Source organism: Entelurus aequoreus, linkage group LG18 (assembly GCF_033978785.1).
Source record: "Entelurus aequoreus isolate RoL-2023_Sb linkage group LG18, RoL_Eaeq_v1.1, whole genome shotgun sequence".
NCBI lineage: Eukaryota > Metazoa > Chordata > Actinopteri > Syngnathiformes > Syngnathidae > Entelurus > Entelurus aequoreus.
Genome location: NC_084748.1, coordinates 41742736 through 41767805, shown reverse-complemented (window position 1 = coordinate 41767805; position 25070 = coordinate 41742736). Strand labels below are relative to the sequence as shown.

The following is a 25070-nucleotide window of genomic DNA, read 5'->3' as shown; positions in this document are numbered from 1 at the left end:
AGTCAGGTACTAGGCCTTTGCCAAGGGCCACCTGGGGTAACAGTAGTAAAGAGGTTAACCTCCTAGTGCCCCAAGACCCCATAGAGGAGCCTCCACTGCCGGATGCACTTTAACGTCATGCCCAGGACATAAAAAAATAAAACATACACACCTGCGGACCTACCTATGTTCATATTTTTCATATATTGCATGCATTTTGACCCCTAAAAACGCTTGTACGCCATCTTGTTGTCCAGATACCCATTTTGTATCATTTGTTGTACCACCTCTCAACCTATGCAAACCTGCTTGTGTATAGTGATAAACCTTAAAAAAAACTAACTTCATAACAGCGTGAAGGCTTTGAATGTTTGCTTTGTTGCTTACTCTCACTTAAGGTGGACTCCTCTCAACTATCCCTTATCGTTTCCCTACTTGGCTTTTTTGCCTTGTCTTAACCTTCTAAGAGCCTCTCTTTTTGCACTGTTCCCCAAAATCTAAACCATGGAATTGTTAAGCTGGTCTGCAATTGACAAGATCTTCAATCAATCAATCAATCAATGTTTATTTAGATGCCTAAATCACAAGTGTCTCAAAGGGCTGCACAAGCCACAACGACATCCTCGGTTCAGATCCCACATAAGGGCAAGGAAAAACTCACAACCCAGTGGAATGTCAATGAGAATGACTATGAGAAACCTTGGAGAGGACCGCAGATGTGGGTGACCCCCCCGGCCCCTCTAGGGAAGACCGGATGCAATGGACGTCGAGTGGGTCTAGCATGATATTGTGAAAGTCCAGTCCATAGTGGATCTAACATAAAAGTGAGAGTCCAGTCCATAGTGGGGTCAGCAGGAGACCATCCCGAGCGGAGACGGGTCAGCAGCGCAGAGATGTCCCCAACTCATGCACAGGCGAGCGGTCCACTATGGGTCCCAACTCTGGACAGCCAGCCCTTCATCCATGGCCACTGGACCTGTGCCCCCCCCCCCCCCCCCTTCCACAAAGGAAAGGGGGGCAGAGCATAAAAGAAAAGAAACGGCAGATCAACTGGTCTAAAAAGGGGGTCTATTTAAAGGCTAGAGTATACAAATGACTTTTAAGATGGGACTTTAATGCTTCTACTGAGGTAACATCTCTAACTGTTACCTCCCGGTAACAGTTAGAGATGTTAGAGAGTTCTCGCAAGAAGCTCAGATTTGGGGGAACTTGTCTGTCTTAATGGAACGTTTGCCTGGCGATTCTTTCCATCGACAACATTGAAGAGGTCTGTCTATTCGGAACTGAGGCATCTGCTGATTGGATTGAGCAATTCTCTGGTCTATCAACACATTTGGAAGACGACGGCAGCCATTTAAGGAGTCCGGGGTGGACTGGATAACATTTCGGAGAAGCTTTTTGCTCTGCAAGGAAAACGTTTAATCAATTTGAGAGCCAGAAGGGAAAACTAATCAACGCACATATTGGAATGTGCCTGCTCGCCCTAACCAAAACAATCGTTATTTACAATTTGGTTCCCTCTGCACTGGTCTTGGCAAGATCATTCTGTATTGCATCAAGAGACGCTCTGAAATCCCTTACCTTCGTCCTTCGAGGACACCTGGGATGTTTTTGACCTTGAACGCCTCCATAGTAGCCAGCTGTGTTATCACGATGTCACTCAACGGAATGGGGGAAAAGGCTGTGACGCCGAACGGAGCGACTTCAAGACTTATGGACACACAACGCACCCATTAGCTACTACTATACAGATACACACACCACAAGCCCCATCCCTTTCCTGTGCAGCTTCAACCCTGATGGAATACAGAGCAGTGCCCCCCTGGTGGGTGCAGCTTGGGGCCGGATCAATCAGTCAATCAAATTTTAATCACGAGTGCCTCTAAGGGCTTAAGAGACTCACGACGACATGCCGTGATCTAAACTCACATACGGGCAAGGAAAAACAAAACAAAAACGGATATCTTCATGTGTTCATTCCTGCTTATGTTGCTTGAGGTTTTCTTCTGGTATCAAACTGAGACCCTCCAATAGGAGCTTAGTTTGGGTGGCGACCCATCAGTCTAGCCCTGTATACTGGATGTCTGTTCTTGGACGGGTTGTACTGAAAACAGATTTTGCTGTGCTTTTAAAGCGCAATTATAATATAGTTAAATCCCATACGACAGGGACTCGTTCAGAGGGTGCACAATTATTGACAAAATATTAATTATTTTTTTATTATTTTTAGCAATATTGAAAATCACGATAATTCATTGTTAGCTGAAACAAATTGCCTCCAACAGTCGGCAATAGTATCACTCGGCGGTTAGTATTAGTTTCCTGTATCATTTCCTGCCTAGCGCTCTCATTTTACATTCCATTTCCTGTTTGCCTCCATTTGCCACCACTCTTGTGGTTTAAGTGCTGGCTCCCTCACCTGTCCCTGATTGGCAATCAGGACACACCTGTCCCTGGTTGACAATTAAACAAAAAAAAAGCAGCAGAGATGGGGAAAAATACACCAAAAGACAACAAAACAAGAACAAAGATGAGATGTTGATAATACAAAGCTTTGTCTTTAAATATACTGTATTTATTTTTACGAAATCAAAGATTACATACACTATATTTGGCCACCTGCCTTGACTCACATATGCCATCCCATTCCTAACCCTTAGGGTTCAATATGATGTCGGTCCACGTTTTGCAGCTATTACAGCTTCAACTCTTCTGGGAAGGCTGTCCACAAGGTTGCGGAGTGTGTTTATAGGAATTTCCGACCATTCTTCCAAAAGCGCATTTGTGAGGTCACACACTGATGTTGGTGGAGAAGGCCTGGCTCTCAGTCTCCGTTCTAATTCATCCCAAAAGTGTTCTATCGGGTTCAGGTCAGGACTCTGTGCAGGCCAGTCAAATTCATCCACACCAGACTCTGTCGTCCATGTCTTTATGGACCTTGCTTTGTGCAAGTGGCCCATTCTTTCAGAAATGTTTGTAGAAACAGTCTCCATGCCTAAGTGCTTTATTTTATAAGTGATTAGGACACCAGATTCTGATCATCTGGATGGGTGGCCAAATACTTTTGGCAATATAGTGTACATCAAAGCGTGCGTGGATAGGTGGAGTACTATTTTATATAAGAGACATGATTTGTCCGATGTCACATGCATCACATATTTTTATAAGCATTGACTGTACATACCGTAATTTAAACATGGTCATAGTTTGGATAAGAGCAAGAGAGAACTGCATCTACTCTTAAGATAATAGATGCTCTTATTCAACAAAAATCTATAACTGAGCACTGATCAGATTCAACATTGTAGTGGGATGACAAATACGGCCAAAACCTACCAAATAATGTTCAGCCTTAACAACGGTATGTCAGATGTGACAAACTCTTCCTGTTTTCTATTCTATGACTCTTTACCAGTGACAGATTAATGCAGGATGTGTTTGGTCTACCTCCAATCCCTTCTTACCTTGGCCCCAATTTTCTCCTGAGACCTGAGGACATTGCGTATGCATGTCGTCGTCTCTTCCTATTTCTTCTCGACCCGTCTCCTCTTCATGTTGCCTTACATCTAATTACCTCTGCACGGTATGTAACTTGCTTTCAGTACAGCTCTTGAGAAAAAAACCAGCCCCACCCTTAAACATTCACATGGGAATATGTTTGCCCTGTTTTATTTGACTTACGCAATATTTAAATAAGGAGTTGAATATGATATTTCTTTAGTTAGATCAGTGGTTCTTAACCTGGGTTCGATCGAACCCTAGGGGTTTGGTGAGTCGGGCTCAGGGGTTCGGCAGAGGTCAAGACACACCCGACTCTTCGTGTAAATAAAAACTTCTCCCTATCGGCGTATTACGGATACGGCAACAGCAGAAGTCAGACTGATTTGCAGGTGTGTAATTTGTTGTGAGTTTATGCACTGTGTTGGTTTTGTTCTTTGAACAAGGTGATGTTCATGCACGGTTCATTTTGTGCACCAGTAAAAAAACATGGTAACACTTTAGTATGGGGAACATATTCACAATTATTTAGTTTCTTATTAACATGCAAATTAGTAACATATTGGCTCTTAACTAGTCATTATTAAGTACTTATTAATGCCTTATTTGGCATGGCCTTATTATAACCCAAACCCTCTAACCCTGGCCCTAACCCTCTAACCCTAACCAAATAACTAAAAATTAAGTCTTTGTTACTTAGAATATGTTCCCCTAGTGTCCAAAAAACTCTAAATTAAGTCTTTGTTCAGTGTTTCCCATAAACTGCCAAGATACCTGTGGCGATGGGGGCGTGGCTATGGGCGTGGTCACCATGACATCATCGAGTAATTTGCATAATTTACTACAATGATATGATTTTCTCTAAAAAGGCTCAAAATATGTATACTTACTAATTAATAATAACAGTTTTGTTTTAAACGTCCATCCATCCATTTTACAATATAATTACAACACTTTATGTACATATTTATATACAGATTTGAACAATAAGTTATTCACTAAAATAAATGTATTAATTGTGGTTCTTACAAAAAATATATCTTATAAAATATAAAAGTTAAAAGGTCTCTTAAAGCTCTGCCCCTTTAATTAGTGCATACTAAATAATTTAACTTTAGCCTACTACTACAACCATATTATTTACCAGCAACATAAAGTGAAACAGAGGCAGAGGTGTCCTGCCACAGTCAGTAACAAATAAACAGAAAACAGTAGTGGTCAAATACAAATAAGGCAACAAGAGAAGTACCGTATTTCCTTGAATAGCCGCAGGGGCGTTAATTTAAAACCTCCTGTCACACCTGCGTTTACCGGAAACCGGCGGGATGGCCGTGCATGCGGTAATTATTTTAAAACCTCTTCTCACTCCGGCGTTTACCAAAAGGAATCCATAAAATTTAGGCGTGCGCTTTGAGTGTGATGTAAGCATACCATCATGAAAAGCACATTTAATTAAAAAAAACGTTATTATGGTCTTACCTGTACTTATAAATGGAGTCCATTTGCAGCTCCTTCTGACCAAAAGCATCGATAACTTGTTTATAGAAGTCTTCCTTATTTTCTTTCTTCAGTTTTAAAAGTCTCTGTTTCGATGGAGATATTCCTTTAATTATTACCTCCTGCTTCGATTGAAAGTCCAGTTTAGAAAACTGTTTTATTTTAGATACCGGTATGTAATCCTCCATGTTAAAAGTTCAGGCAGAGGAAAAAAAAAAAATCTCTTGCTGCGTGTGTTCACTTCTTCTGCAGTACCGGAAGTCACAAGAAGGATCACTAGCGCGGCAGCGCCCTCTACCACCAGGAGGCGGGAGTCATTTAATGACTTATACAGTATTTCACACACGCAGCTACGGTATATTAATAAAACATAGCTGCTTACTGTTCTCTTTAGCATACTGTACCGGTATTCAATAGCTTGGACCTTAAATCCTGCTGAATAGCTCTTTATCTTTTTTCCTTTGTGCGATTGTAAACTACTGAAAGCAGCTTCCTCCATTTTGAAAATGAGGACAGATGCGTCACTCGTGACGTAACAAATTTGACCCGGTGGAAGTTCTAGCCATATGCTAAATATTTTGCGAAACGAGTTTGACCCGGCGAAAATTATAGACATGCGATAATAAAATTAATATTTTGCGAAACGAATTTGATCCAGCTTCAATAATAAACCGGCGATAAGGCCAAGCATGCGTTAATTATTTTGAGAAACGAGTTTGACCCGGCAGTAATTCTAGACGTGCGAATACTATATTCCCTGCGCCAATTCAAGGAAATACGGTATCCTACACTTCTCTTTTGTAAAGTAAATCTGAACAGCCTATATGGGCATCTACATCAACTATATGATTTGCCTGAGAAGCTGGGCAGGACAAAAAAAATAAATAAATTGTTTTTATTTATTTATTTTTATTTGTGGCGGACGTAATTCTTTCGTGGCGGGCCGCCACAAATAAATGAATGTGTGGGAAACACTGTTGTTAGAATATGTTCCCCATACTAAAGTGTTACCAAAAACATATAACTTTGTCTTGAATTTGAAAAAAAACCCCAAACATTTTATTTTTTACTAAAGAAGGGTTCGGTGAATGCGCATATGAAACTGGTGGGGTTCGGTACCTCCAACAAGGTTAAGAACCACTGAGTCAGATGTACAGAAGAGACGAGAGGGCAATTACAAGCTAAAAGACAGGACACTAGTACCGTATTTTTCTGACTATAAGGCACACTTAAAATCCTTTAATTCTCTCAAAACTTGACAGTGCGCCTTATAATCCGGTGTGCCTAATGTACTGCATCATTTTCAAGGGAGTACTGGAGAGTGCTCCCTCAAGTGATTTCCTTGTTCTGCTGGGTGACTTCAACGCTCATATTGGCAACGACAGTGAAACCTGGAGAGGCGTGATTGGGAAGAATGGCCACCCGGATCTGAACCAGAGTGGTGTTTTGTAATTGGACTTTCGTGCCCGTCACAGATTGTCCATAACAAACACAATGTTCAAACCTAAGGGTGTCCATATGTGCACTTGGCACCAGGACACCTTAGGCCGCAGTTCCATGATCGACTTTGTAGTTGTGTCATCGGATTCATGTTTTGGACACTCGAGTGGAGAGAGGGGAGTAGCTTTCTACCGATCACCACCTGGTGGTGAGTTGGCTGCGATGGTGAGGGAGGATGCCAGACATACCTGGCAGGCCCAAATGCATTGTGAGGGTCTGCTGTGAACGTCTAGCAGAGTTTCCCGTCAGAGAGAGTTGCAATTCCCACTTCCAGAAGAACTTTGAACATGTCACAAGGGAGGCGCTGGATATTGAGTCTGAGTGGACCATGTTCGGTACCTCTATTGTCGAGGCGGGCAATTAGAGGTGTGGCCGCAAGGTGGTTGGTGCCTGTCGGATGCCGTCAAGCTGAAGAAAGAGTCCTATTGGCCTCTTAGCCAAACTGTGTGCGGCTTCGGCGGTTGCGGAGGCCAAAACTGGGACATGGGAGGAGTTCGGCGAAGCCATGGAAAACCACTTCCGGACGACTTCGAAGTGATTTCGGACCACCATCCGCCGCCTCAGGAGGGGGAAGCAGCGCACTTCCAACACTGTATGGTGAGGATGATGTGCTGCTGACCTCGACTGTGGATGTTGTGGAATACTTCGAAGACCGCCTCAATCCCACCTACACGTCTTCCTATGAGGAAGCAGTGCCTGGGTAATCTGTGGTGGGCTTTCCTATTTCTGAGGTTGCTGAGGTAGTTAAAAAGCTCCTTGGTGGCAAGGCCTCGGGGGTGGATGAGATTCGCCCGGAGTTCCTTAAAGTCCTACTGAAACCCACTACTACCGACCACGCAGTCTGATAGTTTATATATCAATGATGAAATCTTAACATTGCAACACATGCCAATACGGCCGGGTTAACTTACTAAAGTGCTATTTTAAATTTTGCGCCGAAATATCCTGCTGAAAATGTTTCGGTATGATGACGCCTGCGCGTGACGTCGCGGATTGTAGAGGACATTTTGGGACAGCATGGTGGCCAGCTATTAAGTCGTCTGTTTTCATCGCAGAATTCCATAGTATTCTGGACATCTGTGTTGGTGAATCTTTTGCAATTTGTTCAATGAACAATGGGGACAGCAAAGAAGAAAGCTGTAGGTGGGAAGCGGTGTAATTGCGGCCGGCTGCAGCAACACAAACACAGCCGGTGTTTCATTGTTTACATTCCCAAAAGATTACAGTCAAGCTTTACCATTGGCCTGTGGAGAACTGGGACAACAGAGACTCTTACCAGGAGGACTTTGAGTTGGATACGCAGACGCGGGTACCGTGAGTACGCAGCTGCGGCTTCCAAACATTTGATCGCTTGCCCGTACGTGCGTGCCGCTATGTGCATGTCACGTACGTAACTTTAGGAACTTTGGGGAAATATATGTGCTGTATGAACTTTGGGGAGGTGAACGGTACTTTGGGCTGTGGGATTGAGTGTGTTGTGCAGGTGTTTGAGTTGTATTGGCGGGTTATATGGACGGGAGGGGGGAGGTGTTTGTTATGTGGGATTAATTTGTGGCATATTAAATATAAGCCTGGTTGTGTTGTGGCTAATAGAGTATATATATGTCTTGTGTTTATTTACTGTTTTAGTCATTCCCAGCTGAATATCAGGTCCCACCCGCCTCTCACAGCATCTTCCCTATCTGAATCGCTTCCACTGCCCTCTAGTCCTTCACTCTCACTTTCCTCATCCACAAATCTTTCATCCTCGCTCAAATTAATGGGGAAATCGTCGCTTTCTCGGTCCGAATCGCTCTCGCTGCTGGTGGCCATGATTGTAAACAATGTGCAGATGTGAGGAGCTCCACAACCTTTGACGTCACGCGCATATCGTCTGCTACTTCCGGAACAGGCAAGGCTTTTTTATCAGCGACCAAAAGTTGCGAACTTTATCGTCAATGTTCTCTACTAAATCCTTTCCGCAAAAATATGGCAATATCGCGAAATGATCAAGTGTGACACATAGAATGTACCTGCTATCCCCGTTTAAATAAGAAAATCGCATTTCAGTAGGCCTTTAAGGCTCTCGATGCTGTGGTGCTGTCTTGTTTGACAAGACTCCGCAACATTGCGTGAACATCGAGGGCGGTACGTCTGGATTGGCAGACAGGGGTGGTGGTTTCTCTCTTTTAGAAGGGGAACCGGAGGGTGTGTTCCAACTATCATGGGATCACACTCCTCAGCCTTCCCGTTAAGGTCTATTCGGGTGTACTGGAGAGGAAGCTACGCCGGATAGTTGAACTTTGGCCTGGGAACGCCTGGAGGAGTTGGACGAATTGGCTGGGGAGAGGGAAGTCTGGGCTTCTTTGCTTAGGCTACTTACCCTAACCTTAACCCTTGCGACCTGACCTCAGACAAGCAGAAGAAAATGGATGGATGTATATGTTGCTATGATTTGATAACATTCATTAAATCAACATCTCTTAATTCTACAGTATGCAAGACTTGAGTTGTTTTTGCTATTGACTACTAACAACAGCTTTTTCCAGTTGTTTGCTGATTCTCATTTCTTACACTACATTTCTTGTCCCCCCCGCCCCCATCTGACCCTTTTGGTTCCTCCTTCTCCTCTTCCTCCTCATTATCATCATCATCATCATCAGTGACTAAACGACGCAAGGCTCATCTGAAGAGGCTAGACCGCCGCTGGACCCTTGGGGGTATTGTCAACCGCCAACAGAGCAGAGGTGAACATGCAGACACAGACGACACACTTCCCAAAGCACACTCTGCAAAGACGTCATTCACATTGATACGCACACTATTGGCATGTGGTCAGGGGTGAATAGAGATACATTAACATTTGTCCATTTAACTGTATATAACGGCATTTTCTTAATGAAAAAAATTGCTTGACCTGCACATTACCTGAAGGAATATTGAACAGAAACCTGAGATGGAGCCTCACGAGCCCAGCCTACCCTCTGATTAAGCAATCCTTCATAAATTCGGTTTGGATGGCGCTCGCCTGTTTATGTATCAGCTTGTCGCCAGTATGAAGAAACATTTATCACACACCACCACGTCTTTCTACAACCTCTATAATGTATCTATTAATATTCTTGCTCATCGGACATGAATTGCAGACCATTGTCATAAGGCCAGACATTACTTGGGTTCATCGTCAACAAGCTGCCAGGTGCTGGTCGCTGCTGTCCTACAGGGAGAAAAATAATCTGATACTCTTTAAACAAAAAGAAGAGAAAGTAAGCTATTGCTTGAAGGGCCCATAGTGTTCAGAGGACCGAAATGTCATTAACAAGTTCTCTTAAAGGGGACCTATTATGCAGAAATAACTTTTCTTACTGTTTTTTGTGTATTTGGGATCTGCATAAGTCCCAAAAATGTTTATTCAAACCATAGAGGCATGGCAGAGATATTAATAAAACAATCTTTCCCTTCTTCATACTTCGTTCAAACGAGCTGTTTGGAATTTGCCACATTTGTGACATTTCACAATTGGCAATGTCAGCGGATATCTCCATATATGGTCGAGAATTACCCGAAGAGCTTTGCGTGAGTCCACTGTTGTAGTCTGACGTTGTAGTCACCAAGTTCCTTGTTTTTCTCTATCCTCTAGTTGTGGGGCAGACTGGTTTGTACGTGCACATGCATGCCATTTTTTATGCAAAATAATGTATAGTTCTTACTAGAGATGTCCGATAATATCGGGCTGCCGATATTATCGGCCGATAAATGCTGTAAAATGTAATATCGGAAATTATCGGTATCGGTTTCAAAAAGTAAAATGTATGACTCTCAGGGAGAGCATGTCCCAAATTCCAAGCTGCTGTTTTGAGGCATGTTAAAAAAATAATGCACTTTGTGACTTCAATAATAAATATGGCAGTGCCATGTTGGCATTTTTTTCCATAACTTGCGTTGGTTTATTTTGGAAAACCTTGTTACATTGTTTAATGCATCCAGCGGGGCATCACAACAAAATTAGGCATAATAATGTGTTGATTCCACGACTGTATATATCGGTATCGGTAGATATTGGAATCGGTAATTAAGAGTTGGACAATATCGGAATATTGGATATCGGCAAAAAAGCCATTATCGGACATCTCTAGTTCTTACCTATATATGTCAGTAGACTCCATATTGAAGTGCTAAAAATTACAATATGACTGATGGGGAGAAGACTCAATGCCGAATGTCAAAAGTTCAAACCCAGGTCAGTGGTCAAGTTAAGTTTTGAAACGTATCTTTTATTTATTGTTTAATACGCCTAACACTGTAAATTCAGCATAGTAATTTAAGAAAGTGGATTATTCATTGTGTTGCTCAAGGTAATATTATTTATATGGAGCTGGGATATTCATGATTTCAGTCTTTGAAAGCAAATGTTTTGACTTTTGGTATTTGTCAAATCTTGGTTATGGCCCTGCTTGGAAAGCTACCTTTCCATCGCCAGACTCGATATACTGCCCCCTTCTCGGTGTAACGTCATCTACAGATCTGGAGCCTATTTCCCTGCATAGAAAGTGTAGATAAATGCATCTAAAACTATTATTTTCATCACTTAATTGCATGTTTTTTTGCGCCCTGGTCCATGTTCATCAGTAGAAGAGGACGCAAAATAGGATTCTAGAAGATTACCTTCTTTTATATTGTTTTTGAGCGGTATGTTTGCTTTTCTTTCTCCCGTTTTTTCTGCAGATACTGACTCAGTCGTTCTCCCCTCGAGGGTGGGCCTGATTTTCAGGATTTTATTTGAGTAAAACAAATGTTCCATCCAAACTACGACCAAAACCCTTCTTCTTCGAAGTCAGAATCATTAAAATGATCGCTGCAAATTATACTCCTCTCTATTTTGGATTGCAATAGTGCCAGACAACACCCTAAATAAAACTGCCATTGAGTGATCACATTCCAGGGTGCGTGCCACACTTAGACATACCGTATTTATCGAACTATAAGGCACACTTAAAATCCTTTCATTTTCTCTAAAATCGACAGTGCGCCTTAACCCGGTGAGCCTATTGTACAGCATAATTCTGGTTGTGCTTACTGACCTCGAAGCAATTTTATTTGGTACATGGTGTAATGATAAGTGTATGGCAGATGGCAGTCATACATAAGAGCTACGTGTAGACTGCAATATGATGGCAGTAAACAACACCAAAACTATAAATGTTCCATTGAATATAGAACATTACACACGGCGCTCAAAAATCTGTCAAAATGTTTTTAGTACAACTTCCGGTAAGCTATGAAGCCGCACCGCTTGATGGATTGTCAGCACGTTAAATATACGTGTGTGTATAAGGACCGCAAAAGCAACTTTTCTTACCTTCTGGTACCTGCTGATGTGTATTTGGGATCTGCATAAGTCCTGAAAATGTGCGCGCGTCCGCAATTGTAGTTCGTACTGACGCCGTAGTCGATTAGCTTTTTATTTTTATCTATCTTCTTGTTATGGGACATTCATCCTCCACTGTTGCCATTTCTAATATAAAGTAATGTAAAGTTCTTACTTATATCTGTCAGTAAACTCACCATGAAAGCGCTAAAACATACCGGTGTAGTGAGTATACATTATTCACCCAAGGAACTTTAGTTATTAAGAGAGTTCCGGTCGGACGTTTTTTCACGGGACACATTTCCGGTGTTGTTGTTAGATGCTGCTTCGTTATTGATTGAAGTAAAGTCTGAATGTCATTAAAACAGTTAGCTCCATCTTTTGACACTTCAGGGTTTCCCACACATTCATTTATTTGTGGCGGCCCGCCACGAAAGAATTACGTCCGCCACAAATTAAAAAAAAAAATATATATATATATATTTTTTTTTTGTCCTCTCCAGCTTCTCAGGCAAATCATATAGTTGATGTAGATGCCCATATCGGCTGTTCAGAATTACTTTACAAAAGAGAAGTGTAGGATACTTCTCTTGTTGCCTTATTTGTATTTGACTTTATTAAATGTATTTATATTAGAAACACAACATGTGTATATAACAAAGGGTGCAAAGTCTGCAGGCAGTAGGAAACACATGGTTAAGTGTAGGGAGTAAAACTGATGGCAGTCTAAAGTTCAAGATTTTTGGAGCTCTTTGTTCAGTGGATCAGATGTTTGATGAAGCTCTGTGTCTATCTACCACCACTACTGTTTTCTGTTTATTTGTTACTGACTGTGGCAGGACACCTCTGCCTCTGTTTCACTTTATGTTGCTGGTAAATAATATGGTTGTAGTAGTAGGCTAAAGTTAAATTATTTAGTATGCACTAATTAAAGGGGCAGAGCTTTGAGACATTTTAGCTTTTATATTTTATAAGGTATATTTTTTGTAAGAACCACAATTAATAAATACATTTCAGTGAATAACTTATTGTTCAAATCTGTATATAAATATGTACATAAAGTGTTGTAATTATATTGTAAAATGGATGGATGGATGGACGTTTAAAACAAAACTGTTATTATTAATTATTACATTTTTTGAGCCTTTTTAGAGAAAATCAAATAGTAAATTATGCAAATTACTCGATGATGTCATGGTGACCACGCCCGTAGCCACGCCCCCACCGCCACAGGTATCTTGGCAGTTTATGGGAAACACTGCACTTCTTCCACCGCCGTCCTTGCACGCTACACCGCTACAACAAAGATGACGGGGAGAAGACGCTGTCGAAGGTGAGCCACGTAAATAAGACCGCCCACAAAACGGCGCATCCCGAAGAGACGCTCAGAAAGCGACTTGAAAATGGTCTGTAAAACATAATCTATGCAACATTTTGACCAAAGAACCACCATTACATGTTATGTAGACCACAAGATAGTGTTTTACATTTAGAAAAAAAAAAATCATAATATGACCCCTTTAATAATCCGGCGCGCCCTATGGTCCGAAAAATACGGTAACATATTTTCTGTTAAGTTTCAGTTTGTCCATCTACTGACGTGACATTAGGGCCAGATAAATGCAAGAGGGAACGGGAAAATGGATGGAACGACTGTGTTACAGTTGTTGTCGTCTCACAAATCACTGAAGTGTTACAGCTTGAGGCAGTCCTAAAACCCAGGGGAGCTGGGATATTTTGGAAACAAAATGTTTCTCAAGCATTTTTCCACAGCTTGGACGAATCAAACATTAAAAATGTGCAGCCGGTTAAGGCGACCGTAGAAATGTGAGCAACGTTATTCCGATTTTTACCCTCCTTGTTCCTCTGTGAATGGCGGCACCACTGCTCCTTCCTGATAATGCATTGCCCTCGGCGATAAGAAAAGGCTGAATGAGCTTTCGCTGCTCCATGCAGGCATTTCAGGTACATTTGGATTTAGTAGTACTGACGAAGAAGAGAAGGGAAAGACACAACACGTTGGATTTATGTGCGCGAAGCAAAGTGTTGGTGGAAGAAAGCAGTTGTTCTCCAAGGCCCACCGACAGTATCCTGCCGCAAATTTACTTTCATTCTAGATCAGGGGTGTCAAACTCATTTCAGATCGGGGGCCACATGGAGAAAAATCTACTCCCAAGTTGGACTGGTAAAATCATGGCACAGTAGTTTAAAAGTAAAGACAACTTTAGATTGTTTTTTTTTGTTTAAAAATAGAACAAGTCTGAATATGAACAAATCATAATGTTGTTGTTTTTTTTTTTTACACTTACTGTCAGGTTCAAACACCGATGACATCTATTAGACAAGACAAGAAGCAAAGAAATCAAAACAGAGACAGGATTCAATTTAGCTCATGAGGAGAAACGTCTGGGCTGCAACTTAGTACTGTCTCCCACCACGCTCTGAAGGCAGTCCCAACGCGCTCCTCCTTTATTCGGGCATTTTCTGATTACCGTATTTTTCGGACTATAAGTCACAGTTTTTTTTCATAGTTTGGCCGGGGGTGCGACTTATACTCAGGAGCGACTTATGTGTGAAATTATTAACACATTACCGTAAAATATCAAATAATATTATTTAGCTCATTCACATAAGAGACTAGATGTAGAAGATTTCATGGGATTTAGCGATTAGGAGTGACAGATTGTTTGGTAAACGTATAGCATGTTCTATATGTTATAGTTATTTGAATGACTCTTACCATAATATGTTACGTTAACATACCAGGCACGTTCTCAGTTGGTTATTTATGCCTCATATAACATAAACTTATTCAGACCGTTGTTCACTATTCTTTATTTATTTTAAATTGCCTTTCAAATGTCTATTCTTGGTGTTGGGTTTTATCAAATAAATTTCCCCCAAAAATGCGACTTATACTCCAGTGCGACTTATATGTGTTTTTTTCCTTCCTTATTATGCATTTTCGGCCGGTGCGCCTTATACTCCGAAAAATACTGTACTTAATATATTCTCAATAAATGTAATGGATTTTTTTCATTTTGAAAGAAACAATATATGTACTCCTTGAAATTACATACATTTTAAACTTTAATAGTATCCGATATTGCAACAAATACTACAGTATATTATCATACTTTCCAAATGTTTTTGTCTAAATAAAAATACTTAACTTTACAGCAAACTACCCATCAAATTAATAAAAATGACAATAAATTGTACCTTGTTCTTTACAGCATATTACTATAAATTGAAAAAACTACTACTGTATTTTGCGTTAAAATTCTGTTGACCAAGCTGCCAGTTTTTGACTGTAAAATCTACGGTTGCTGTTTTTAACAATGTATTACTGTAAATGGAAAAACTACCGTATTTTTCGGACTATAAATCGCAGTTTCTTTCATAGTTTGGCCGGGGGTGCGACTTATACTCAGGAGCGACTTATGTGTGAAATTATTAACACATTACCGTAAAATATCAAATAATATTATTTAGCTCATTCACATAAGAGACTAGACGTAGAAGATTTCATGGGATTTAGCGATTAGGAGTGACAGATTGTTTGGTAAACGTATAGCATGTTCTATATGTTATAGTTATTTGAATGACTCTTACCATAATATGTTACGTTAACATACCAGGCACATTCTCAGTTGGTTATTTATGCCTCATATAACATAAACTTATTCAGACAGTTGTTCACTATTCTTTATTTATTTTAAATTGCCTTTCAAATGTCTATTCTTGGTGTTGGCTTTTATCAAATAAATTTCCCCCAAAAATGCGACTTATACTCCAGTGCGACTTATGTTTTTTTCCTTTTTTATTATGCATTTTCGGCCGGTGCGCCTTATACTCCGAAAAATACCGTACTTAATATTTTCTCACTAAATGTAATGGATTTTTTTCATTTTGACAGAAACAATATATGTACTCCTTGAAATTGCGTACATTTTAAACTTTAATAGTATCCGATATTGCATAAAATACTACAGTATATTATCATACTTTCCAAATGTTTTTGTCTAAATAAAAATACTTAACTTTACAGCAAACTACCCATCAAATTAATAAAAATGACAATACATTGTACCTTGTTCTTTACAGCATATAACTGTAAATTGAAAAAACTACTACTGTATTTTGCGTTACAATTCTGTTGACTAAGCTGCCAGTTTTTTGACTGTAAAATCTACGGTTGCTGTTTTTGACCTGACCTCAATGGAACACAAAGTCGTGTGATAACTTCTATACAATTATTCTGACACGTACATGTTGCGGTTAATAGTATCTTTGTCATTATTTATATTTTCTGAATAAATGATGTGATAATGTTCCGTCAGTCAACTCATTGGTGTTCATTTTCAATCTATCAAGATAAAAAAATATATCAAAAGTCAAATTAGACTTAGACTTCCTTTTATTGTCATTCAAATTTGAACTTTACAGTACAGATAAGAACGGAATTTTGTTGCAGTAGCTCATGGTAGTGCAGGATAAAAGAGCAATAAGGTGCAGATATAAATAAATAGATTACTGTACAGATAAATATATTGCACTTTTGCATATGCATCCACATTTATGGATGTATGTTATATTGTCTTTATATTCCAGTCGGTTAAGCCATTTTTGGGGGGAATTGAGGGGATTATTATGATGCGTTCAAGAGTCTTACGGCCTGAGGGAAGAAGCTGTTACAGCAGTGTTATTCAACCTTTTTTATACCAAGGCACTTTTTTTTTCATTGAAAAAATCCTGAGGCACACCACAAGCAGAAATCACTCAGTAGTTACCATATTGACAATAAAAAGTCGTTCTCGCAATTGTTGGATATGAATTTAAACAATAACCAACCATGCATCACTATAGCTCTTGTCTCAAAACAGGTGCACTGTCACCACCTGTCACATCACGCCGTGACTTATTTTGAGTTTTTTGGTGTTTTCCTGTGTGTAGTTGTTTTAGTTATTGGTGTTTTTTCCTGTTTTGTTGGTATTTTCCTGTTGCTGTTTCCTGTCTTCCTTTGAGACTGCTTTGTTTTAGCAATCGAGAATATCTAAGTTGTGTGAACGCTATCTTTCTTTGTGGGGACATTGTTGATGGTCATGTCATGTACGGATGTACTTTGCGGACGTCATCTCTGCTCCACACGCTGTAAGTCTTTGCTGTCGTCCAGCATTTTGTGTTTTGTTTACTTTGCAGCCAGTTCAGTTTTGCGTAGCCATCCCTAAGCTTGAACGCCTTTTCTTAGCAGCACTCGCCTTTTGTCTTGTTTTTGGTTTACGCATTATATACCTTTTTACCTGCACACTGCCTCCCGCTGTCGTCTGCATGTTGTGATCATGACAAACCATCGTCGTCTCACACGACGTGTTACCGACATCTACCTACAGCTGTACAGACACTCAACAACGGCACATTAATTGCGAATTATAATTACTGGTGTGCAAACATTTTTTTTAACCCAATTAGGTGAAACTACATAATCTCCTATGGCACACCAGACTGTATCTCACGGAACACTATTGTGCCGCGGCACAGTGGTTAAAAAACACTTGTGTTACAGAACCTGGTGGTTCTGCTACGGAGGCTGCGGAACCTCTTTCTAGAGTCCAGCAGTGAAAACAGTCCTTGGATGTTATTTATGTAGTTTGATCATTTTCCTCGACTGATGTACTAACATCATGTGGTTTATTTTGTACATATGTAGCATCATCTACAAAGATACAAATAATTGCTATTGTGACATCTAGTGGACACATTTAGAACAGCTGTTTCTGTCATTCAAAAATTTCAAGTGAACTTTTATCCTTAGCAAACTCATCCCGCGGGCCGGATAAAACCTGTTTGCGGGCCGTACGTTTGACACCCCTGGTCTACACCATGTCATATACACTATATTGCCAAAAGTATTTGGCCACCTGCCTTGATTCACATATGAACTTGAAGTGCCATCCCATTCCTAACCCAAAGGGTTCATCAATATGATGTCGGTCCAACTCTTCTGGGAAGGCTGTCCACAAGGTTGCGGAGTGCTTTTATAGGAATTTCCCACCATTCTTCCAAAAGCGCATTGGTGAGGTCACACACTGATGTTGGTGGAGAATGCCTGGCTCTCAGTCTCCGTTCTAATTCATCCCAAAGGTGTTCTATTTGGTTAAGGTCAGGACTCTGTGCAGGCCAGTCAAGTTAATCCACACCAGACTCTGTCATCCATGTTTTTATGGACCTTGTCATGTTGGAAGAGAAAGGGGGCCCGCTCCAAACTGTTGCCACAAGGTTGGGAGCTTGGAATTGTCCAAAATGTTTTGGTATCCTGGAGCATTCAAAGTTCCTTTCACTGGAACCAAGGGGCCGAGCCCAGCTCCTGACAAACAAGCCCACACCATAATTCTGATCATTTGGATGGGTGGGCAAATACTTTTGGCAATATAATGTATTTAAGGACACAAGGTTAAAAAAAGAGCCATCGTACTTTCATTCCATTAGTTTTTTTCCCACACGGCACAATTACTGATAACTGGTCCCTAATCAGATTTACAGATTCTCCCTGAATGCCCCCTGTGGTGGTCCGTGTGACACCAACACACACACACACTGAAGCAAATGTGCGCCTTCTGAAAGACTCTCATGGCTATGACTATTTTACAGACAAACATATCATACTGTTCTGGTGGTTGAATGATCTTATATTCTCAGGACATTGAATCGATTGGACGTTCAGGTTGTCTAAAAAGACTTCATCAGTTTATGCTCAAAGACTAGATAAGGGCAGCTCTAGTGACCCAACTAGTTATCCCCTCAGGTTTAATATTGTCCGTTTCAGACAGACAAAATTATGAACACGAAACACACTTTATAGAGAATAAATATAGTTTTACTTGCAGAAACCAATGTAAAATACATGGAATGTATTTTCTCAGTGGCCTTATGGTTAATGTGGTTATAAAGTGTCCGCCCTGAGATCGGTAGGTCGTGAGTTCAGCTCAATTTTTGTTTCATCTGACATCACATGGACAAAGATAAGACCTTCTGGAGGAAAGTTCTGTGGTCAGATGAAACAAAAATTGAGCTGTTTGGCCACAATACCCAGCAATATGTTTGGAGGAGAAAAGGTGAGGCCTTTAATCCCAGGAACACCATAACTACCGTCAAGCATGGTGGTGGTAGTATTATGCTGCCAATGGAACTGGTGCTTTACAGAGAGTAAATGTGACAATGAAAACCATGCTTTCTGTAACCAACCGGACCAAACTCACACGCATTACAAACATAGCAGCTAAAATCATCGGCTTACCCACACCCAACATTTCAGACTTAAACCACAGGTCCATTACTCGACTGGCAAAAACAATAGTCCAAGATATCACTCACCCACTACACCAATACATCATCCCACTACCATCAGGGCGCAGGTACAGAACTATCAAATTCCGGAGGGCCCGCCTCAGGAAAAGTCTTATCCCTGCAGCTATAGCCGCCCTTAACAGCAGGCCCGGCCGACCTGTCTGACAAGCCTGTAAATGTGTGTTGGTCATCTAGGATGTCTTTTTGTCATTTTTTGTGATGTGTAATGTCTATTGTTCAAATGTACGGCAGTGACAATGAATTTCCCCAAGGGGACCAATAAATCTAAATCTAAATCTAAAAAGGAGGATTACCTCCAAATTCTTCAGGACAACCTAAAAGTCATCAGCCCGGAGGTTGGGTCTTGGGCGCAGTTGGGTGTTCCAACAGGACAATGACCCCAAACACACGTCAAAAGTGGTAAAGGAATGGCTATATCAGGCTAGAATTAAGGTTTTAGAATGGCCTTCCCAAAGTCCTGACTTAAACGTGTGGACAATGCTGAAGAAACAAGTCAGAAAACCAACAAATTTAGCTGAACTGCACCAATTTTGTCAAGAGGAGTGGTCAAAAATTCAACCAGAAGCTTGTGGATGGCTACCAAAAGCGCCTTATTGCAGTGAAACTTGCCAAGGGACATGTAAGCAAATATTAACATTGCTGTACGTACACTTTTCACCCAGCACATTTTCAGTAGACCCATAATAAATTCATAAAAGAACCAAACTTCATGAATGCTTTTTTGTGACCAACAAGTATGTGCTCCAATTAGGGCTGCAACAACTAATCGATTATGAAAATAGTTGGCGATTAATTTAGTCATCGATTCGTTGGATCCATGCTATGCAGAGGCAATTATTATTATTATTATTTTTGTTTTTAATAAACCTTTATTTATAAACTGCAACATGTACAAACAGCTGAGAAACAATAACCAAAATAAGTATGGTGCGAGTATCCTGTTTTTTTTCAATAAAATACTGGAAAGGATAGAAATGTAGTTTGTCTCTTTTATCCGATTATTAATCGAAGTAATAATCGACAGATTAATCGATTATCAAATGAATCGTTAGTTGCAGCCCTAGCTCCAATCACTCGATCACAAAAAAAATAAGAGTTGGAGAAATGATTGGAAACTCAAAAGACAGCCATGACATTGTTCTTTACAAGTGTATGTAAACTTTTGATCGTGACTGTATATCAGTCAACTTGAGTCATTTTATTTTCATTACTTTCAAGATTTGTTCTTCCCTCGCCCACCCTAATTATTAAAAAGTCATCAACCCCGCTGGCTAGAAGACTAATCCATCATTCTTCTGCTGCTTTTGTTCACTGTTAGGTCTAGAAATCCTCGACATTCTACAAGCCGTTTGTACATTTAACTGAAAGGAGTGGCGAGGGTGGGGGTTTTATCTCATTTGGTGAGGCCCTGATGGATGTCTGCTGTTCGGGAGACATCTCCATATTGAGAGAGATGAATGCTTCCTGAGGGCCCAGATGGCGCTGATACATCTCAGCGAGGTCAAGAAGCAGCAGTTATTACCGCGTAGACGGGGGCTGTTTTGTTATCATCATCCGGGACAAGAGAATTGGGATTTGTATTAAGAGTGTAGGCGTAGATATACAACGTGATATTTTGCATGCAATTAAAAGATAAAACCAACCCAATTCTCTTGAAATGAACATTTCACCTGATGTGTTCCTCTTGTTTCTTCTTCCTAAATGCCTGCAGAGGAGAAATACGTAACGGTGCAGCCGTACAGCAGCCAAGGGAAGGATGAGGTCAGCTTCGAAAAAGGGGTCACGGTGGAGGTGATCCAGAAGAATCTGGAAGGCTGGTGGTACATCAGGTGAGTGACACCCGCCTAACATAAGTCAGCAATGTGTGTGTCTTGTAGATCCCCGCGTCTTCACCAATTTATTTGAATTGTAAACACGGGATGTCCTCAGTCTGTTCCTACGACTGATGTGAGTTGACTTTTAGTACAAGTTGGAATACCTAAATGAACACCCGAGTCATGTCGTGTTATGTACAAAACCCAAAACCAGTGAAGTTGGCACGTTGTGTAAATGGTAAATAAAAACAGAATACGGCGTCGCGAAGTTGGTAGAGTGGCTAACATATTTGTCCTATAATACTGTATTTTCCGGACTATAAGGCACACTTAAAATCTTGTTTTTTTCCTCAAAACTCGACGGTGTACCTAAAGTAAGGAAAACGTTTGGTTGAGCTTGCCCACCTCGAAGCAATTTTATTTGGTACAGGGTGTAATGATAAGTGTGACCAGTAGATGGCAGTCATACATAAGAGAGAAGTGTAGACCGCACCGTTGGATGTGCTTCAACATACGAGTATTATTATGGTGTGTGTATAAGAAGACATATCTGGCGTTTTGTTTTCCAATATTATGCAAAAGTAACTTTTCTTACCTTCTGGTACCTGCTGAGCCGTATTTGGGATCTGCATAAATCCTGAAAAATTGCGCGCGTCCGCCTTTGTAGTCCGTGACGACACCGTAGTCGATAAGCTTCTTCTTTTTCTCTACCTTCTTGTTATGGGACATTCATCCTCCGCTGTTGCCATTTCTGATATAAAGTAGTGTAAAGTTCTTACTTATATATGTCAGTAAACTCGCCATGAAAGCGCTAAAACATACCGGTGTAGTGAGTTTACATTATTCACCCGAGGAACTTTAGTTATTAGAGAGTTCCGGTCGGACGTTTTTTTCACGGGACACATTTCCAGCCTTGTTGTTGTTTCCGGATGAGGAGATGCTGCTCCGTTATTGATTGAAGTAAAGTCTGAATGTTATTAAAACAGTTAGCTCCATCTTTTGAGACTTCTTCCACTACCGTCCTTGCACGCTACACCGCTACAACAAAGATGACGGGGAGAAGACGCTGCCCACAAAACGGCACATCCTGAAGCGACTGTCAGAAAGCGGCTTGAAGATGATCTTTAAAACATCATCTATGCAACATTTGGACCAAAGAACCACCATTACATGTTATGTAGACCACAAGGAAGTCTTTTTCTCCCTGGGTAACCATCCTCCGACTTTCACCAGGACAACAATAGTGAGGGCGTGCCGCGATGGCACTGCCTTTACAACCTGTCGTCGCGTCAGCTTTTTCCACCATTCTTTCTGCGTGGCGGCCCAGACACATGTTGTATGGTGTTTTTGACTACACAACAGCCATACAGGTTACACTGAGGGTGACGATATAAACAACTTTAACACTCTTACCAGAATCCCATGCATCCCTAACTCTTCCGGGCTACATTATACACCCCCGCTACCACCAAACCCCAACCCCGCCAACCTCAACCGACGCACGGGGGCGGGGGCAGGGTTGGGGTGTATAATGTAGCCCGGAAGAGTTAGGAATGCATGGGATTCTGGGTATTTGTTCTGTTGTGTTTATGTTGTGTTACGGTGCGGATGTTCTCCCAAAATGTGTTTGTCATTCTTGTTTGGTGTGGGTCCACATTGTGGCGCATATTAGTAAGAGTGTTAAAGTTGTTTATATATCCACCCTCAGTGTGACCTGTATGGCTGTTGACCAAGTATGCCTTGCAGTCACTTACGTGTGCAGGCAGAGGCCGCGTACAACATGTAACCGGGCTGGCACGCTGTTAGTACAAGCTGTAGAGGGCGCTAATGGCAGTGCCATCACGGCACGCCCTTATTAGTGTTAGGATGAAAATCAGCAGACATTCGAAAAGATAGTAGCCCTGAATTACGGGAATCTCCCGGGAAAATCGTGAAGGTTGGCAAGTATGACGCTGTCAAGCGCCGCCATTCATATAAAACTCGCGGGCCGCACTAACATTACATTTTCATAGTAAGGTGCGGGCCGCAAAATAACGTCTCACGGGCCGCGTGTCTGAGACCCCTGGTTTATACATAGCACAAAGCAAAAAAAAACCTTTGTATGCAGTGTTATTTCATTTTAAATTTCAAAAGAGTTTTGTGGCTCCCATTGTTTTCTTTAATTTGTGAAACGGGTCAAAATGGCTCTTTGAGTGGTAAAGGTTGCCGACCCCTGGGCTAGGGAATAGCAATCGTGGACTATGGATGACTGTATGAAAGTCAAATTCAGTGATTAATCACAATGTGTTGCTGCTCCAATGAGATTTATGAAGAAGACTGCCTGAAGAAAACATTCACATTTCTACAGTCATTGATAATATGGTGTTGCATGTCAGGTAATGGCACTGGGGAGAGAACATCTTCAATACATGCACATGTTTATATTGGCTTTTTGGCCATTGACCGAAAGGATGTTCGGGGATGATGACATTATTTTTCAAGATGATAATGCATCTTGCCATAGAGCAAACACTGTACAAACCTCCCTTCAAGAAAGATACAGATGTTCAATATAAGGGCCGGCAAATAGTCCAGAGCACAATCCAATTTAAAATCTGTGGTGTAAATTGAAGAAAATGACAAGACTCTAACCTGCAAAGCTGATCTGGCGACAGCAATCAGGGGAAGTTGGAGCAAGATAGATGAGTTGTGTTTGTCACCGGCGAGGTCCATGCCTCAGAGACTGCAGGATGTTATTAAGGCTAGAGGTGAGGCAACAAAGTACTCGTGCTGTGTTGTGGGGTTTTTCAATAAATAAGTGATTCAATAATATTTTCACTCTGATAGGAAAATGAAACTGTTGGTACCACAATTTATTTTCTTGTCTTCTTTTAGTGTTTCTTAAAGCCAGAATGTTGCCATGTGAAATGACTATAGTTGTAGATGTTATCTGCTGTATTTTTCTACAAAATGAACAACTGGAAGAACATCTTCCAAGACTGATGATCCCATAATGATTGCCGGGCGGTGTAGTTTACAATAGAGAAGCCGCTGTTTAAAAATGTTTGTTTTATAATGCAAAAGAGAAATAAATGGTGAAATGGTTAATTTTGATTATCATGGTCTTAAAAAAATCTTGAAAAGTCTTAAACTCTAATACGAAAAGACCGTATTTTCCGGACCATAGGGCGCACCGGATTATTAGGCGCACTGCCGATGAATGGTCTATTTTTTATCTTTTTTCATATATAAGGCGCATTAAAGGGGTCATATTATTATTTTTTTCTAAATGTAAAACACTTCCTTGTGGTCTACGTATGCTTGCATGTTCGAAATAAACTCAAACTCAAACATAACATGTAATGGTGGTTCTTGGCTCAAAATGTTGCATAGATTAGAATAGAATGGACTTTATTGTCATTATATTTGCATAAAACGAGATTAAGGACTCCAATTTAAAGTGCGGTAGTGGGAACAAATATGGGATAAAAATAAATTACACAAGAGGTAATAAAGATAAAACTAAGAATTGAAATAAACAGACAAAATTATTAAGCAATCCTGTACAAACACTATACAAATACAAAATACTGTACAATATACAGAACAAGACAAGAGTATCGGAGTAATAAATAACAATCAGTGTCGGATGTATTGCACTCGAAGGATAATATTGCACAGTAGGGTATTAGGGTAGGATATTGTATATTATGTTTTACAGATAATATTCGAGTCGCTTTCTGACAGTCGTTTCCGAATGCGCCGTTTTGTGGGCGGTCTTATTTACGTGGCTCACCTTCGACAGCGTCTTCTCCCCGTCATCTTTGTTGTAGCGGTGTAGCGTGCAAGGACGGGAATGGAAGAAGTGTCAAAAGTTGGAGCTAACTGTTTTAATGACATTCAGACTTATTCATTCATTCATTAGTATCACTCTCAAAATAATCTTTCTTTCTTTCTTTCTTTCTTTTAGTTTATTTCGAACATGAATACATTTACATCATAATACATCACACAATTTCATATTTCATTTACATCATGCCCGAAAAGGAGTAGGAAGAACAAAGCTTATTTAATCCTACCCCTTTCCC

General features: G+C 40.7%; 1 protein-coding gene across 3 annotated transcripts in view; it reads left to right on the top strand.

The window, feature by feature from the left end:
* Positions 1-25070, top strand: part of sh3pxd2aa (SH3 and PX domains 2Aa) — a 315840-nt gene that overhangs the window by 267324 nt on the left and 23446 nt on the right. For all 3 annotated transcript variants that reach the window (XM_062027174.1, XM_062027175.1, XM_062027176.1), the window contains 2 exons: positions 9117-9200; positions 20901-21018. In XM_062027174.1, the coding sequence (XP_061883158.1) occupies positions 9117-9200; positions 20901-21018 (202 nt within the window). The remainder of the gene's footprint in view (positions 1-9116; positions 9201-20900; positions 21019-25070) is intronic.